At 46.8% G+C, this 20055-nt stretch overlaps 1 protein-coding gene across 1 annotated transcript in view; it reads right to left on the reverse strand.

Annotated features, from left to right (window-relative positions):
- LOC132819587 (nesprin-1-like) overlaps nucleotides 1–20055 on the reverse strand; it is a 182456-nt gene that overhangs the window by 77567 nt on the left and 84834 nt on the right. Inside the window, exons 3-4 of the mRNA XM_060831158.1 lie at nucleotides 5907–6002; nucleotides 3417–3500 (exon numbers count right to left, since the gene is read on the reverse strand). Of these exons, the coding sequence (XP_060687141.1) occupies nucleotides 3417–3500; nucleotides 5907–6002 (180 nt within the window). The remainder of the gene's footprint in view (nucleotides 1–3416; nucleotides 3501–5906; nucleotides 6003–20055) is intronic.

Raw genomic sequence — 20055 nt, forward strand, 5'->3', positions numbered from 1 at the left:
CACCAAACAACCCCACCACCCTGTGGCCGAACCATTTCAACTCCCCCTCACACTCTCCCAAGGACACACAAGTCCTGGGCCTCCTCCACTGACAAATCCAAGCCACCTGACAACTGGGGAGAGAACACCTTGGAACACTCCAACCACAAGCCATCACCATCGACTTCACCAGTTTCCAAACCTCGCCCCAACCCAGCTCATCCCAGGGCCAACCCGCCCTCATGAACTATCCTACCTGTCCATCTTCCTTGCCACCAATCTGCTCCACTTCCCTCTCTGACCTATCGCTATTAACCCCCACCTACACCCACCAATGGCCTTGGCAAATAGATTTTCCCTGAGCCCCACCCCTACCCCCATTTACCTCTCAGTCCCCCTTCCCCCTCCATATTCCTGATGAAGGGTTTATGCCCAAAACATCGACTCTCCTGCTCCTCGGATGCTGCCTGATCGGCTGTGCTTTTCCAGCGCCACACTTTTCGTCTCTGGATTAACAGTCCTGAGATAATACCATGAGGCGATAAATGCCATTTCACTTACCTGATGGATCCAATTTACTCTGAGTGAATCCCCTACCCCCACAGCAGCAGTTTTATGTATTATTTTCACCATCCACATTGCTTTGTTTGTCATCTCATGCTAAATGTCATCGTAATAAGTTATGACTTGGAGGATCCGGTGTTGGACTGGGGTGGACATCAGTTAAACCATTAAAAATCACACAACACCAGGTTAGATTAGTTTACAGTGTGGAAACAGGCCCTTCAGCCCAACAAGTCCACACCGGCCCCCTGAACAGCAACCCACCCAGACCTATTCCTACATTTACCCCTTCACCTAACACTACGGGAAATTTCGCGTGGCCAATTCACTAACCTGCACAATTTAGGACTGTGGAAGGAAACCTGAACACCTGGAAGAAACCCACCCCAGACAATGTACAAACTCCACACAGACAGTTGCCTGAGGCAGGAATTGAACCAGGTCTCTGACACTGTAAGGCAGTGGTGCTAACCACTGAGCCACCGTGCGTCCATAGCCCAACAGGACTCTATTTGGAAGCTTCCAAATAAACCTGATGGATTATACCTGGTATTGTGTGATTTTTGACATCGTAATAAGTAATTATTTCACCTTTATTTCTGAAAAGAGCTTTCGCATTCCTTTGTTATTTCCCCCCCATCTTTCTCTGTTGTCTTTTTTGCACATTTTATTGTATGGAGTCACGTTACCAAGGCAACTGCCTTCAAGGTGATACAATGCGCAGCAGCATGAAGCAATAAATCTACAGCAGTGCAAAGTCCTTCAACTCCCCCCCTCCTCCCCACATCCCACCAGTTCTCCTGGGGGGGAATAGAAAAATGTACCACCAGGGATTTCAACCCCATCCTGTCCCCAAGCAAGAATTCCAACGAGGTGAAGGGGAAAGGGTTGGAGTGGGACACACAGTGAGTTCCTTTTTGGGGATTCGGTCACAGAGGCTGACATTAGGAAACCAGCAATTTTCACTGAAGATGAGTTCAGATCAGAAACAAAACTGAACCTTTGACCCAATTTGGCAACATTGGCGTAACCCTGTCAAACAGTTATTACAAGCAGAATGGTGCCAGAGATGGACAAACATCAAGTTGGAGGATGAACCTTCAGATAATGGGACTACATCCACTGGAGGGGAGAACGGCAAGTGTTTTTTTTTAAAAGGTGCAGTTTTAAAATAACGTTCAGTTTAATGGGGGAAGGTTATTTCCTCTGGGGTATTGATAATGTCACTGGACTAGTAGTCCAGAGATTCAGGCTAGTGCTGGTGGGATTTAAATTCAATTGATAAACCTTCAATACAAAGCTAGTCTCACTAATGGTGACCATGACAACCATTAGCAACTGGTACATAAGTTCATTTAGTTCACTCATATCCTTTAGGGAAAGTAATTTACCTTGTCCTCAAATGTGGTTGATTTACTTTCCTCCTACCCTCCTACATAAGCCACCCAATCTGAGGGCCAAATAGCGATGGGTAACAAATAAATCATAGCAGAATCCCTATAGTGTGGAAGCAGGCCATTCAGCCCATACCAACCCTCTGAAGAGCACCCCCTCCCATTCCCACTATTCTGCATTTCCCATGGCTAATCCACCTATCCTGCACAGATTTGGACTGTGGGAGGAAACTGGAGCGCCCAGAGGAATCCCTCGCGGAATGTGCCAACTCCACACAGACAGTTGCCCAAGGGTGGAATCAAACCCAGGTTCCTGTGAGGCAGCAGTGCTAACCACTGAGCCAGCGTGTCACCTGAAATGCTGGATCAGCAGTGCCACACACGGCACCTGTGAGACGCAAGGATAAAGAAAGCACAGTCCTGTTCTCATTCAATGGTCTCAGCCGTGGTTCACGCTGTTAAGAAAAAAACGAAAGAACTGTGGATGCTAAAAATCAGAAACAAAACCAGTAATTGCTGGAAAAGCTTCTGTGAAGAGAAACCAGAGCTAACGTTCCAGGTCCAGTGATCCTCCTGCAGAACCCGAAACGTTAACCCTGATTTCTCTCCACAGATATTGCCAGACCTGCTGAATTTCTCCTGCAATTTCTGTTTTTGATAGTGCTACAGTGTTGGCCTGAATTGTCACTACCTCAGTTGTTGAAGCTTACTCCTGCACCAACAATGAACAGCAGCAAAATTCCTTGGGGGGGGGAGGGGGGTCAAAATTTTGAGTGGCATAGTGGGTAAGTGGTTAGCACTGGTGCCTCATAGCGCCACGGACCCAGGCTCAATTCCAGTCTCAGGTGACTGTCTGTATGGAGTTTGCACATTCTCCCCAAGTCTGTTTGGGTTTAGTCTGGGTGCTCCCGTTTTCTCCCGCAGTCCAAAGATGTGCAGATTAAGTGGGTTGGCCATGTTAAACCGCCCAGAGTGTCCAGGGATGTGCAAGCTAGATGGGTTAGCCATGGGAAATGCAGGGCTATAGAGGTGGGTCTGGGTGGGATGCTCTTTGGAGGGTCAGTGTGGACTCAATGGGCCAAATGGTCTACTCTCAGACTCAATGGGCCAAATGGCCTACTCTCAGACTTAGGGATTCTATGATTCTGGTCCATGTTGCGAATCCGAGTAGATATTTAAATCCACACAGATGAGGTACAGCCATCAGTGAGAAGTCTGTGTACTGAAGGATCACTCCTTGTCTAAGAGATTCCGGTAAACAGTCTCTGAATATTTGACACACCGATAAATATAGTAATTGCCACCAAAGTCATACGCAATCCCATAAGCTCTGGTTTGAGTCACACTTGCAGTTTAGATAAGCACTTGCTTAGCCCCAACCGGATGTATTTGTGATCACTGAAAAGCTGTCCCGAAGTGAAGGATTTCACACAGAAATGTGACACTCCAGAAGCAGGCAGAGCTGGTATTCACACTTACCCGTCTGCCCTCCAGAAATTTCAAAGCTGTTCCAATGTTGCTCACCCAGTGGATGCGTTTTGACTTACGCCCCTGTTCACAAGGCTGCAAAAACAGAACACAGATTATTCACAAGTACATTTCCCACCAAAACTATGACATTCAATACCCAACTGGCAAGGCATAATGTAACGAGCTTGATCAATCACTTTGGAGTCTTTGACCTTTATCCTCAACTCTGAAAACTCCAGGGCGCTGAGAACATAGTGGCTTTCATCAGTTATCTTTCATCCTCCAATGATGACAGTCAATGGACTATCAATGAGTAAAAAGTGAGGTCTGCAGATGCTGGAGATCAGAGCTGAAAATGTGTTGCTGGTTAAAGCGCAGCAGGTCAGGCAGCATCCAAGGAACAGGAAATTCAACGTTTCGGGCCAGAGCCTGATGAAGGGCTCTGGCCCGAAACGTCGAATTTCCTGTTCCTTGGATGCTGCCTAAGCTGCTGTGCTTTAACCAGCAACACATTTTCAGCAATGGACTATCAATGTCTTAGGTGCTGACCATTGGCCAGACAATAGGTGGGACAAACTGTATGAATACTATGTCAGAAGAGTAGATCAATCTGGATATGCTGTGTTGAGTAACCGATCAGCTGACTCCCCTTCCTGTCATTAAAGTGGCATAAGTCAGGGGTGTAACGGAGTAATCTTTATTTGCCTGGATGGGAACAGCGCCAACAACACTCAAGCAGCTCGATCCGGTCCAGGATAAAGCAATTTGGCTGAAAGCCCAAATATCCATTTCCTGATCTATTCCCTCCAGCAGCAACCCTCCTTTGCTGCAGCGTGTATACCATCTGTGAGGTATATTACAGCAATTTGACAATGCCTGGCTTTAGCACTTCCAACCCTCAAACTGTAGAAAGACCAGGACAGTAGGTGCACAGAAACACCTCTGCACTTAATTTCCCCTTCACATCCCACACACCTCACTTTGGAAATACATTGCCTTCACTAGTGCATCTTTGGAGATCAAAGTGGGCACACTGTCACTGTGAATCCAAGGAGGAACTGGGTTCATGACTCAGCATTAGGCCTGTCATACCCACTCTCTATGGTTGTTCTCAGAAGCAAAAAATACATTGACAGCCAGGGTGGCACAGTAGTTAGCACTGCTACCTCACAGCGCCAAGGGCCCATGTTCGATTCCACCTTTGGGTGACTGTGTGGAGTTTGCACATTCAACCCATGTCTGGGTGGATTTCTTCCAGGTGCCCTGGTTTCTTCCCACAGTCCAAAGATGTGCAGGATAGGGCATGCTAAATTGCCCATGGTATCCAAGGACAGATAGATTAGCCATGGGAAATGCAAGGTTTCAAGGATTGGGTGGTAAGCTCTTCAGAGGAGCAGTGTGGATGTAATGGGCTGAATGGCCTGCTTCCACACTGTAGGGATCGTATAATTCTAAGTATGAAAGGCTGAAGCATCATCTTCCTCCTTAATAGAGTCCAACCTTACAAGAACCAGCTAGTGCCTGGTATTTCAACTCAATGGCATTCGCATATGTATGAGCTGTGGTAGGCATCATCTGATGGCTATTTATCTATGGGTGCACTGTGAACAAGCTTTATTATATCTTAATGTTAACATCCTCACATGCAATTCTGGTGGTGATTCCTGGAAGCTGAGCGAGAATGGGAATGTCAGCGCAATTTTAAGAAGCACTCACATACCGAGGGGAGCAAGGGCACGTATCTCTGTGATGGTGACGAGGGGAATTCAGGAGGTTTTTCAAACATGAGCGTTGAGTTGACAAAATAGGCATCATCCATAAAGCCAAGGAAATTGTGCTAAAGTTTCGCCTATCATAAGTTGGAGAACTGTGCCCACATTCTAGGGAAGATGTCAAAGCCTTGGAAAGAGATTTAATAAAATGGAGGAAGTGATGACGGGCCTACAGTTCCACAGAGGGACTGAAAAACCTAGAGCTTTTCTCCTCAGACGGAGAAGGTTAAGGGGAGACTTCACGGAGTTGTTCCGAGGGTTTTGACAAGGCAACAGGAAGAGACAGTTCCCACTGGCAGGTGGGCCAGGATTCAAAGGACAAGGGGTGAAGATAATTGACAAATGGGCCAGAGGAGAGTTGAAGGTGGCACAGAGCGTATTAGGATCTGGAATGTACCGTGTGTGTGAAGGGATAGTGGTGGCACATATTTAGCAGCAACTTCGGAAGCAGAATATTTGCAAAGGAAGCATATTCAGAAGGAACCAGGGTAGTACGGTCGAGTGAGTTGGCTCTTTTAAAAAGCAGACGCGAACATGAGGAATGAACATCCTCCTTGCACTGTATGGTTTTAGATATTCCCTCTTCAACCCAGAGAATGCACTGACAGTATTTGTGCCACAATCCTGCTTGGATCAGATTGGAATTGTAACTCATTGTCCAGCTGCTCACTGACCAGTTGGCAGGACAGATCGTGGCACTGCACTGGTTTCAAGCTGATAAACTCACCAGATTCTGTCCCGAGAGAACTTCCAAGAGGGCAAGTAGCATTACACCATCCTTGATATCTTCAAAGAGATCATTGACTATAATTGGAGGATTGCGCTGAAACAGAAGAGAGAGAGAGAGACACTTAGTACTGGGTCTTAATCAGAGTAGGTTAGATAGGCAGAGGGGTCAGGGGACTAGAGTATCAACTTGATCAACAGTAGCTCAGTGGTTAGCACTACTACCTCACAGCAGTAGAAATCTGGGTTCAATTCCACCCTCAGGCAAATGTCTGCGTGGAGTTTGCACATTCTCCCTGTGTCTGTGTGGGCTTCTTCCCACGTTCCAAAGTCGTGCAGGCGAGGGTGGATTGGCCATGCTGAATTGCCCACAGTCTACAGGCTAGCCATGGGCAATGCAGGGTTACAGGGATGGGGTGGGTCTGGGTGGAATGCTCTTCAGAGGGTTAGTGTGGACTCAAATGGGCCAAATGGCCTGCGTTTGCACCGAAGGGTTTCAATCTTTTTCTTTAAAGAAAAGCTTGGCTGCTCGTTGAAGATGGAAGAGCTGAGTAACCTGTATTCAGATGCCTCAGCTATTAGTGGGAAGGTGAGGGAGGTCTGATCTCAGATCTCAGGATGTTGCTCTGATTGCAAGGAGATGGTTCCATTCCGCAACTCAAGAGCAGATCTCAACTCTACCCCTTCTCTCATTAAAGCACAAATGCTTGGGTTGTACAGTGGCTCAGCGGCAAGCACTGCTTCCTCACAGCACCAGGGACCCAGGTTCAATTCCAGCCTCGGGCAACTGTGTGTGTGGAATTTGCACGTTCTCCCCAGGTCTGTGTGGATTTCCTCAGGGTGCTCCAGTTGCCTCCCACAAACCAAAGTTGCACTGGTTAGGTGAACTGGCCATGGGAAATTACCCATGGTGTCCAGGGATGTTTAGGTTAGTTGCATTAGTCAGGGGTAAATATAGGTTAGGGGAATGGGTCTAGGTGGGATACTCTTTGAAGGGTCAGTGTGGACTTGTTAGGCCTAATGGCCTGTTTCCACACTGTAGGAATTCTATGATTCATTTGGAATGGGCATCCAATGGGTACCAAGATGGACCCAACCGTGGTCGGCACGGTGGCATAGTGGTTAGCACTGCTGCCTCACAGCGCCCGGGACCCGGGTTCGATTCCCGCCTCAGGCGACTGACTGTGTGGAGTTTGCACGTTCTCCCCGTGTCAGCATGGGTTTCCTCCGGGTGCTCCGGTTTCCTCCCACAGTCCAAAGATGTGCGGGTCAGGTGAATTGGCCAAGCTAAATTGCCCGTAGTGTTAGGTTAGGGGTATGGGTGGGTTGCGCTTCGGCGGGTCCGTGTGGACTTGTTGGGCCGAAGGGCCTGGTTCCACACTGTAAGTAATCTAATCTAAACTCCATGCAAATAGAGAAGCCTGATGAGCTGAGATGAGGCACTGCTGTTTCTCCTGACCCACAAGCAACGCTGCAATGTTTCTCCCCCTTCTCACCTCCCACCCAGGCTTTCTGAGGCCTGGGAAAGCCTGATGGCCAATGGTATCGAATCATGGACAACCTACAAGAGCAGATGGAGGCCATTCAACCCATTGAGTCTGTACCACCCCTCCCAAGAGCATCTTACCCAGCTCCTCCCCACCCTACCCTATCCCTGCAACCCTGTATTTATCAGTAAAATGTTTCTCTACAAAGTCGGTGAGCTCAGTGGCATTAAAACAGCATTAAAAACCAACACCATTACAGTAGTTAAACTGCCAACCCAGCTCCTGGAAGCAGTTTGGCTGGCTATCCCTTTGTCCAGCATCCAGTTAAACCCGAAATGGTTCCAGAACGTCCCTTTAAATAAGCAAACACAAAAACTCAGAGTCTGACCCTTCCCAGATGCACTGACTCAGAGCTGCAGCAAAGGTAAGAGAGCACAGTCTGAGCAATAAATGCCCAGAGTGAACAACAAAGCCAATAACTGTTAATAAACTCACTTCTGGACACTTTGTATTGTCTTTGTCAAAGATATGGCAAAGAGGTAGTGTTCTGATAGGAGATTATACGCACAGTTATCACACAAACAGGGAATGATCAAGTCCTGAAGGTTGTACCAACTGTGAGTCAGTTGAAAATGTGTTGCTGGTTAAAGCACAGCAGGTTAGGCAGCATCCAAGGAACAGGAAATTCGACGTTTCGGGCATAAGCCCTTCATCAGGAATGTGCCCGAAACGTCAAATTTCCTATTCCTTGGATGCTGCCTAACCTGCTGTGCTTTAACCAGCAACGCATTTTCAACTGTGATCTCCAGCATCTGCAGACCTCATTTTTTACCCCAACTGTGAGTCAGTCAATCACCCAACATTTTATTTTTGTGAAACCACAGACTCCAGCTACTCTCAGAGGACCTACTATAAATACCTTCTAGTGAAGTGCTCAAAGAAATTGAATCGAGCAGCGACCCACCCCCAGTTGTCCAGATAGCCAGAAAGGTCAAGTAGTTAATGGCAAGAACACGTCACATCACATTCACCTACTGAGCTGTCAACCCACCAGCGGAACACAGGTCACTCTGCCCCCTCCAGGTCTGTTGTGACATTCAGTTACATCATCGCTTGGTATTCTTTGATTTTTTTTGCCCATTACGTGTAATAGATCCAGCACATCCAAAAATGCAGCACTCCCCCCGTATTAGGCTACAGTCTCATCTCTCCTCATATCGTTCTGAGTTCAAGTCCCACTCCAACATGTGAGCATAAAAATCATGGCTCTGTCTGCCCGCTCCCAGCTTGATACTAAAGACGCTACTACTCTGAATAAAAGCTTTTTTTTTAAATCCCATGAGTCTGCACCAATATTAATCCCTCAATTAACAACACAAAAATACAAATCATGGGAAAATCAACAAACAGTGAGATTCACAACTAATCTTGGAGGAACCTGTTTGGGCAAAGTTCACAGCACAGGATCAGATAAGTTAATTGTTGTTTTAAATTGCTGTTGTTGTTTTAAGTGTGTCCAACAGAAAGGCTGCAGTAGTGAGTAGAGTGGGTTCTTTCTTGATTATCTAGAGGACATAGGTTTAGGGTGAGAGGGGAAGGATATTAAAGGGGCAACCTTTTCACACATAGGGTGGTACGGGCATGGAATGAGCTGCCAGAGGTAGTGGTGAAGGCTGGTACAATTGCAACTTTTAAGAGGCATTTGGATGGGTATATGAATAGGTAGAGTTTGGAGGGATATAGGCTGGGTGCTGGCAGGTGGGACTAGATTGGGTTGGAATATCTGGTCAGCATGGGCAGGTTGGACCCAAGGGTCTGTTTCCATGCTGCACATCTCTGTGACTCCATAACATCTGGCTATAACGTTCTGTGCATGTTTCCTATTTAACACCAGCGAATTTCCAAAGAAATAACTTGGCTGGAAAGCACCTTGAGATACCCAATGGGAATGAAAAGCCTGATACAAATGCAAGTCTTTCTCGCTTTTTCGCTTTGGGAGTGTCATGTGTGGGATTCGATCCTGCAACCTTTTGACTCAAAGTACCATCTGCCGTGGGGAGTAAGAATGGTTCTGCACTGGTCCAAGGATCAACAAGAGGTGGACACTTTTCTACAGACACCGTGCTTTTAAGGCTAAACTCTGGGCAATCTTTTACAGGAGTCTGAGCAACACGGGTGTTGGCAAGACATGTGGCAATGTCAGCCAAGCAGCCCAGCAAGGCCTGCCAAGGTCATCTTGGGTTACCCGAGGCGTCACAGCGAGATTTTCACCTCGTTCATCTTCTGTTTCCCATCGTACAACGTCAAGAAGACCCGAGGCGGGAAGTGGGAACGGGAGCCTGGCGAATCCCAGTCACGACTGCTCCAAACGTTGGGCACCAGGCACCAAACCCTCAAGGCATGGTCCATGGATACCATACCCATGTCCCCTACGTCCACTGGCATTGGTGGAGCAGGCTTAAAGAGCTAATTGCCCTGCTCTCGCTCCCAGTGTCTACTTCTCTAGTGACAGGAGCCTTCAAAGTGCACCTTGGAGGGAAACAGGAACTGTACTGTACTGTTGCAACAAGGACACTTTGCTCTCAGGGACACACGTCCAGCTCACAGACTGGACCAGGACACAGCCTCAGGCTCTTCGGTTTCTCACATAATGCTCACTCACTCTGCGCCCACCTGGATGCTGACAGAAGCCCTGCCTTGCCTTTTTGGGCTCTGCACCCCTCGGCCAGAGATACCTGGTCCATATGCCTTCTGTCTTGCCTCATAGTTTAGCACGGACACTACACCCGGAAACTTCTCACAGCGATCAGCATGATGCGGTCAACTCAAAAGTTGGCAGCCTTCGATCGGTGGGGGAACTAGGCACATTTAAGTTAAGGGCAAATTCTGATGCCCATCCAGGGGCTTGAACACAGTCAGTGGGCTACCCGAGGAGGGTCAGAGTCAGGACGCTCTCCACACAATAGTTGAGGGGCCTTATACCAGCTTAGCCCATTCCCCCATATGACTCTTGCTGCCCTCTTGGGAGGCTGTCTCCCTCCTGGAACGAGAAAGATGGGCAGGTGTTGAGGGAGGGGAAAGGGGGTGGAACAGACATGATTTTCCATGCCAAGGGAGCAGACAGCGCAGAGGGCACGCAGGGTTAGTGCTGTCGGGAGCTGGAGTGGACCACAGCAAATGAGGGAAGACGCTGCATTAGTCGGAGTGGTGAGAGCACGGGCCTCGGTGGGAGGTGGACGCAGTAGCAGAGGCTGGGAAAGTGTAAGGCATCAGAGAGAAGGTGGCAGGGCGCTCACACTGGCGGACTGGAGAAGGATATGGACGTTCCCTTTGACAGTCCGTGCATTCTCCAGATGACAGAGGCTGCCCTGATCTGGACGGCAACCTTGCGCCAGCCTGGCTTGGCAAGGTCAGGTGTCTGGAGCTCTCCTGCTGCTCCTGGGGGAAGAGGAAGTCCTGCCTCTTTACCACCCTGTCCCAGACGAAGCTCAGGAACATCAGCTCAGGAATGGTGCAGGGCAACTCCTGACTTAACAGGTGCACAATGGGCTTTCAAAGATGGCATGGGCACCAGAGATGCCAGAGAATCCTGGACAATCTGCTGAGTGGCAAGATGTTCTGGGAAGAGTAGAACCAACATGACACATGCCATAGGTATAGGGGTAGATTAAATAACACAGCCAGTTTGACAAGATATGGTGAGAAAACTCGGAGGGCCTTGCAATATAAATCCCTCCAAAACTTTCGACATATCTCACCCTTAGCGAAGGAAATATTAAGATTTACTCCCCTGAAGTGATGTTACTTTAGTTAGACTCTGGCCTCCTGACCTTCTAGGAGTTAGGCTACTCAGGACTGAGGAAATGTTTCACTTAGGGGGACTAGAAGTTTTGAAAATGGCTACTCCAGGGGGTTGTAACAATTCAATCATTGAGCATATTCAAGACAGAAACTGACAGTTCTCCAACTACTAAAAACATCAAGGGATATGCCAACTGTGCAGGAAAATAACATTGAGGTAGAAGATCAGCCACGATCCAGTTGCATGACTGAGCAGGTTAGATGGGCTGAATGGTCTGCCCTTGTTTCTGATTCCTATGTTCCTGTGTTCTTAGTTTCTTGCACTTCTGCTGGCAAATCCCATGGGACAGTGGGTCCTCAAGTTTGCTGTCAGAATTGGATCTCTGGTTCCAAGACATACAAGCCTCCAACAGCATTGCCCTCACCTGAGGATCACTGAGAAGGGTATGGGTAGCGTCGCAGTGAGAACACTACTATGCCAAGTCATATACAGCCTTTGTGAATAAGGGTCTTGCATTGGCGGTTTCCCAATCCTCTGGGATTTTCTCCAGAATCTAAGGATTCTTGGAAGATTACTATTAGTGTATCTACTACCTCTGTGGCTACTTCCTAGATACATCCCATCAGGTCCAGGGCAATTATTGGTCTTTAGCCCTATTAGTTTCCCCGTACTTCTTCTATTATGATACCTTATTAGATGATTTCCCTACAGTGTGGAAACAGACCCTTCGGCCCAACAAGCCAACAATAACCCTCCGAAGAGTAACCCACCCAGACCCATTCCCCAACCCTATATTTACTCCTGACTAATGCACCTAACACTGTGGGCAATTTAGCATGGCCAATTCACCTAACCTGCACATCTTTGGAGTGTGGGAGGACACCGGAGCACCTGGAGAAAACCCACGCAGACATGGGGAGAATGTGCAAACTCCACACAGACAGTCGCCCCAGGCTGGAATTGAACCCGGGTACCTGGTGCTGTGAGGCAGCAGTGCTAACTACTGAGCCACCGTGCCGCCCATAAATATCTATTGTATTTATTTCTGTCCCCCATTTGATTATTTAGTAATTTTGGAATATTATCGATGTCCTATACCATGAAGACAGATGCAAAGTATTTATTCAGCGCCCCTACAATTCACTGGTTCTCCATTATTACTTTACCAGCCTCATTCGAAAGGGGCCTAATGGCCTCTGTCATCCTTTTCATATGTTAAAATAGTCTTACTGTCTGCTTTGATATTACTCCCTAGTTTGCCTTCAAAATTTATTTTTGCCTTCTTTACATTTTGGTTGTCTTTTGTTTGATTTTTTAAAATGCTCCCAAATACTTAGTGACAATCTTTTCCACATTTTACGATTTATTTTCTTTCAATGTGAAACTATCCTGAACCTTTTTGGTTAACGATGGTTAGTTTAGCACTATCCCAGAATCGTTCTTCTTCATTGGGCTGTGTGAGGCATAAACTATTTTCTTAAAGGTTTCTTCTTCTAAGCTCCTTTTTCTGTCCTCTTCAATCAACTCCACCTTCATACCTTTGTAATTGTCCTTATTTCAGTTGTTTCCAAACCAAGTTTCTCACTCTCCATCTGAATGCCAAATTTGACTATATTACTGTTTTCGAGGGGGGCTTTGAGATGATTCAATACACATTGAATCTTTACACATTACCAAATCCAAAATCCACATCTCTGGTTGGATCCACAACAAATTGCTTGTGGAGAATATACTCTATGAATTCTCTAAGATGAGAGGAGTCATAGAGTCGTAGTGATGTACAGCATGGAAACAGACCTTTCGGTTTAACCCATCCCATGCTGACCAGATATCCCAACCCAATCTAGTCCTACCTGCTAGCATCTGGCCCATACCCCTCCAAACCCTTCCTGTTCATATACTCATTCAAATCCCTTTTGAATGTTGCAGTTGTACCAGCATCCACCACTTCTGGGTAATCCAAGATGGAGGACGGGAAGAATTTCTGGCTGTAACAGCTGCTCTTTTTTTGAGGTATTTTAGGTGTTAGAGGTGAATTCCTCGAATTCCAGGAGCAGCAATTACTGTTTTATATGCTGTTACATTGTTTTGGAACTTTCTGAGGTAAAGGAGAAAAAAATATAAAAGGGAGCTGAGGGGCAACACTTTCACATGGGGGGAGGGGGTGGCTTGTGTGGAATGAACTGCCAGAGGAAGTGGTAGTTGCAGCTTTTGTTGCAAAATCTAAAACTCATTTGGACAGGTACGTGAACAGGGAAGATTTAGAGCGATATGAGCCAAGCACAGGCAAATGGGACTAGCTAATTTGGGAAACGGGTCAGCGTGGGAGAGTTGGACCGAAGGGTCTGTTTCCATGTTGTATGACACTTTTGACATCCTCGTTGCTACCTCTTCCATTTGGATTTTCCTAATCTACATGGAGATTAATGGCACCCATGGATGAACATCCTGGCCCTTTTTTTATATGCCGTCATTATTTCCTGACATATTCTCTCATCAGAGTCCTTTTCTGCTTGCTGTGACTTCCCTCCACCCAAATGGATTCTAGATGTTCCATTGCAAAAGCAATTGTTGCTATCGCACTTGGTCCATCTCATTCTAACATAGCTTTTCCACCATCCTTTCCTTCCTGTCTTTCCATAAGACCATAAGGTAAAGGAGCAGAATTAGGTCATTCGGCCCATCCATCTGCTCTGACTGTTATGTTTCTCAATCCTATTCTCCTCATAATCCTTTATCCCCTCATTCATCAAAAACCCTATCTACCTCTGTCTTTAATATCCTCAATCCCCACTACCATTTGCAGCAATCAGTTCCACAGATTCACCACCCTCTGGCTGAAGAAATTCCTCCTCATCCCAATTCTAAAGGGTCATCCCTTTATCTGAAGCCGTGCCCTTGGGTCCTAGTCTCTCCTCCTCATGGAGACTGTTTCTCCACCCAAGCCTCTTGGTCCTTTTGAAAAGTCACATACCATGGAATATTTGGTACTTAGCTTTGGTCTTTGATGATAATTGGTGTACTCCATGAGTAAATAAGAAAATTATAAATGACCCTGTTGCAAAAAGACATGTAGATGGTACTCAATCCTCATTATAGTTGGTTTTTTGCCCATGCTGTACATGGTCCACTCATTCCACAGCAAACCCTCAACACAGAACAAGTGGAGGACTATATGGACACACTTGTCTCAGTAAACCTAAGTTAACAGTCATGATTTGGAAGTGCTGGTGTTGGACTGGGGTGGACAAAGTTACAAATCACACAACACCAGGTTATAGTCCAACAGATTTATCTGGAAGCATTAGCTTTCGAAGCGCTACTCCTTCATCACAATCACCTGATGAAGGACCAGCACTGCGAAACTTAGTGCTTCCAAATAAACCTGTTGGCCTGTAACCTGGTGTTGTGTGATTTTTACTAAGTTAACAGTATATTTCTCTTCCACTTCTAAGAGCAACACCACTATTCAATATAAAATATGTTTTCTCTGCACTTTGACCAAAAGAGCAGCAGCATGTTCAGTGGTTTATTTTGCTGCATTAATGTGGAACTGGTTTAAACATCAGTCTCTGGTGAGCGGAAGATGTTTGTTCTACTGGTTAGCGATCAGTTCAGCATTACACACACACACACACACACACACACACACACACACACACACACACACACACACACACACACACACACACACACACACACACACACACACACCTGCAGTGTCGCTTCTTTTATAAATGGGTCCTTCTTTACATACTGTTCGGAGATTGCTGAGACAGAGATAGCAGCCTGTCTAAAACAGCACCCTTCCCCCTCCTCGGCTGGAGGGGGACCCATGAAACATGATTGTTCTGTCAGTTCAGCATTGTTTCTCTCGGTGACACCACGATAGTGTAACAATGCACAGCAAGAAACTGCAAGCTCCGTTGTTATAAGGTGTGATATCTTACTATTTTCCACCGCTACTGTATGAACATTATCACAGAATCTGTCTCACTGTAAAACCACGGAATCTTACAACTCTAAAGGACACTATTTGGCCCATCGTGAGACTATTCGGTTAGCTCCAGCTCCCCTGCTGCTTCCCAGAGCCATGCTAACCTTCTCATTTCAAATACAGTATACAACTGTATCCATCTCTCCCTTAGAAGTGAAATCAGCTTCCTCAACTCTGCTGAGCTGTGAACCCAGAGCACACCGTGTGGAAAAAGATCTCACTCCCCTCGTTCTTTTGCTGGTTGTTTTCGATCTGTGTCCTCTGCTTACAGACTGCCCTATTGCTGAAAGCAAACTCTTTCCTTATCTAATCGATCAACACATTATCAACAGTTCCATTAAATCTCCTCTGACAGGCAATTTCATTTGGAAGCTTCTAGAGTGCTCACGTCATTTGTATCATCAGCAGATACAGGTGAAGTGCCCGAGGAGCAGGAAAATCGACGTTTCAGGAAAAAGTCCTTCATCAGGCATTCCTGATGAAGGGCTTTTGCTTGAAACGTCGATTTTCCTGCTCCTCGGATGCTGCCTGACCTGGTGTGCTTTTCCAGCACCGCTCTAATCTAGACTTTGGTTTTCAGCATCTGCAGTCCTCCCTTTTGCCTAGTTAATTTTAACCTGACTGTGAATCCCCTGGCAAGGATACCTACCTTGAAGAAATTCTCCTCTTCTCTCTACAAGAATCTCAGTGAGTCTCTCTCTCTCACTGCAACCCCCAGAGCATTCCTGATGAAGGGCTCTTGCCCGAAACGTCGATTCTCCTGCTCCTCGGATGCTGCCTGATCTGCTGTGCTTTTCCAGCACCGCTCTAATCTAGACTCTGGTTTCCAGCATCTGCAGTCCTAACTTTTGCACAGATGAAGTGCCCAAAGATTGGAGGATGGCTAATGTCGTGCCATCATTTAAGAAAGGCTGTAGGGAAAGGCTTGGGAACTACAGGCCGAAAGCCTGATGTCTGCAGTGGATAAGTTGTTAGAGGGGATTCTGAGAGACAGGATCTAGAGGCATTTGGAGAGGCGGGGACTCATTTGGGACAGTCAGCATGGCTTTGTGCATGGGAAATGGTGTCTCATGAATTAGACTGAGTTTTTTTGAAGGGGTGATCAAGAAAGTAGATAACAGCAACACAATGGATGCTGTCTGCACGGACCTTAGCAAGGCCTTTGTCAAGGTACTGCATGGTAAATTGTCGAGTAAGGTTAAGTGACGTGGGATCCAGGGACAAGGTCAGAGGTCAGATGGCACCAGGTTCAATCACCTGACAAAGGAGCAATTCTTCACAAGCTTTTAAGCATTACCCCTTCCTCAGGTGATTTCAAATAAACCTGCTGGACTATAACCTGGTGTCATCTCACTTCTGACCTTATCCACCCCAATCCAAAACCAGCACCTCCATATCATGGGATCCAGGGAGAACTAGCCAATTGGATACAAAATTGGCTTGACGGTAGGAGACAGAAGGTGATGGTAAGAGGGTTGTTTTTCAGACTGGTGGCCTGTGACCAGTGGTGTATCACAGGGATCGGGGCTGGGCCCACGGTTGTTCATTATTAGATAAATGATTTGGATGAGAATTTAGGAAGTATGGTTAGGAAATCTGCTGAGATTGGTGGTATGGTGGACAGTGAAAAAGGTTACCTGGGAATGCAGCGAGATCTTGACCAACAGGGCCAGTGGCTGAGGAATGGCAGATGGAATTTAATTTAGATAAATCAACGGTGTTGCATTTTGGTAAAGCAAACCAGGGCTGGACTTACACAGTCAATGGTAGGGCCTTGAGGAGTGTCATAAAACAAAAAATCTAGAAGTACAGGTTCATAGTTCCTTTGAAAATGGTGTTACAGGTAGACAGAGTGTGAGGAAGGCTTTTGGTATGTTTGCTTTTATCAGTCAGAGCAGTGGGAGAGGAGATGGGACACCTTGCTGCAGCTGTACAAGACATCGGTGAGGCCACATTTGGAGTACAGTGTGCAGTTCAGGTCACTCTGTTAGATAAAGGATATTGTTAAACGCGACAGGTTTACTAGGGTGCTAGTTGGACTGGAAGGTTTAGGTTATAAGGAGAGGTTGGATAGGCTGGGACTTTCTTCCTTGGAGCATGGGAAATCGAGAGATGACCTTATAGCAGTTTATAAAATCACGAGGGGCATAGATAAGGTAGATACCAACACCTTTTCCCAGTGGCAGGGGAATCTAAATCCATAGGTTTAAGATGAGAGGGGAGAAATACGAAAGGATTGAGAGGGTCAATTTTTTCACACGAAAGATGGTGAGAGTTCTGGAACAGGCTGCCAGAGGTAATAGTGGAAGCGAGTACAACTTCTTCATTTAAGAAATATTTCGACAGGTACATGGATGGGACATACCAAAGCAAATAGGACTAGCTTAATTGTGAAAACTGAGTGCACAGGCAAGATGGGCTGAAGGGTCTGTTTCCATGTTGTAGACCTCTAGGACGCTATGACTCATGGGTGATGCTGCAATGACAGGAGACACTGTCAGTTAGGCCGTACAAATCCAACTGGTCCACGTGGTCAAGTCTAGATTGCTGTGTTGCTTAGCCTCTTTGGTAGGGTACACCAAAGGAGAGAATTTGATATCGCTGCAGCTAATACTCCTGCAGGCAGCACTCTGAAACCCGCAGGATTTCCCACTGTAGAGAGTTTCTCACAAAGGAGGGAACACCATCCACCCTTCCCAAGCCCAATGACAGGCAAAGGACAGAACTCCATGTGAGGGTGGTACAATTACCACAGAAGCTTGCAGTTGGTTTTGTCAAAGATACTTGCCCAATCAGAACTAACGGATAGTCCCTAACCACACAGACATGATTCCTACTCCCCACTGTCAACTTTTTTTGTAAAAGCTCATCTGTGTCATTTATTGATGCTCCAGATACTTAGCAAATGCTACACACTACTCAGACCCAGCAGCTCTATTCAAGATTCACTGGTCGGTCTTTGTGCACTGAATTTGTAGTGAAGAAGACAGCATAAGGGGCAGAAATGAGAATCAACAATTATAGAATCTCCACAGGGAGCAGGCCATTCGGCCCACCGAAACCACACCAACTGTCCAAAGAGCATCCCACCCAGACACAGCCCCCTCTCCACCCCCCACCCTATCCCTGTAACCCTGCATTTCCCATGGCTAATCTACCTAGCCTGCACATCCCTGGACACTACAGGATAAATTAGCATGGCCGACCCACCTGATCTGCAGGAAACCAGAGCACCCGGAGGAAACCCTTCCCAAGCCCAATGAGGGGGAAGCAGCAGAGCTCAACCTGAGGGTGGTATAACTGCTCCAGGAGACACAGGGAGAGTGTGCAAACTCCACACAGATAGTCGCCAGAGGCTGGGGCTGGAATCGAACTCGGGTCCCTGGCGCTGTGAGGCAGCAGTGTTAACCACTGAGCCCACTGTGCTGCAATAGTGGAGTGATTGGGTGTGATGGGGTATAGGATATGACCTCTGTTGAAATGCTGCTTGCCTCTCCTGTACCACCTTTCCCTGAAGAGCACTGTGATGGTGTGGTACTGTTTCCTTTTAACTCCTAAGGTGCAACTTGAACACATCCTAAGGCCCAGTCTTCTGACAGCTTTGCAACAGGAAATGGTCCAATTGTATGTTGTGTATATTTAAAAAATTCTATTTATGTTCACTTCCTGTCTACAAAGCCTTACTGCCTGTTGTTAGTTTCTGGCAGACCTCTGTGTCAATTTTTCTCCCCTATAAAATTCATATTTCCACATTTATAACGGAAACTGCCTATGTAAACATGTCACACTGCAATTACACCCTCCCACCAGCAGTGGCTCTACAGGACTTCAGTCTCTCAGCTCCTCAGCCTATCCTTGGGAATGACCCCTATACCTCTCATCCTGCCCAATGTTTCCTGGTTTAAACAATAGTAGCGATAACCTGATGATGACACTTGTCCTGCACTCGGGATTGCTACAAATGTACAAACAGACATAAAGATCAAGTAATGGATGCTGCCTGACCTGCTGTGCTTTTCCAGCACCATTCTAATCTAAAGATCAAGTCAGTCAGGCCAAAAGAGGAAGGAATCCAGTCATTTAAAAGGCATCTGGCTGGGTTTGGAGGGATATGGGCCAAGTGCTGGCATATGGGACTAGATTAATTTGGGATGTCTGGTCGGCATGGATGCGTTGGACCGAAGGGTCTGTTTCCGTGCTGTACATCTCTATGCCTCTATGACTAACTGAGGCGACATTGATGATCTAAAATGCAGCCTGCTCTCCACTCAACAGCCTGGCTTATGAGAAACACCGCAGGAGTTCAGATCATCACGGTGTAAATTGTTCGGGCTCACTTGGGGTTTTACTAGAAGTCACAATGAGCCAACTCTCTAATCATCACTCACGCCACACAGGGAAGTTAATGGCAGCAGAAACAATGGAATTGTCATAGGTCATACAGATGTGCAGCAGGGAAACAGGCCCTTTGGTCCAACCCGTCCATGCCGACCAGATATCCCAACCTAATCTAGCCCCACCTGCCAGCACCCAGCCCATTTCCCTCCAAACTCTTCCTATTCATATACACATCCAAATGCCTCTTAAATATTGCAATTGTACCAGCCTCCACCACATCCTCTGGCAGCTCATTCCATACACGTACCACCCTCTGCGTGAAAAAGTTGCCCCATAGGTCTCTTTTATATCTTTCCCCTCTCACCCTAAACCTATGCCCCCTAGTTATGGACTCCCCCACCCCAGGGAAAAGACTTTGTCTATTTATCCTATCCATGCCCCTCATAATTTTGTAAACCTCTATAAGGTCACCCCTCAGCCTCCGATGCTCCAGGGAAAACAGCCCTAGCCTGTTCAGCCTCTCCCT

This window comes from Hemiscyllium ocellatum, chromosome 10 (genome assembly GCF_020745735.1).
Source record: "Hemiscyllium ocellatum isolate sHemOce1 chromosome 10, sHemOce1.pat.X.cur, whole genome shotgun sequence".
In the NCBI taxonomy this organism is placed as follows: Eukaryota; Metazoa; Chordata; class Chondrichthyes; order Orectolobiformes; family Hemiscylliidae; genus Hemiscyllium; species Hemiscyllium ocellatum.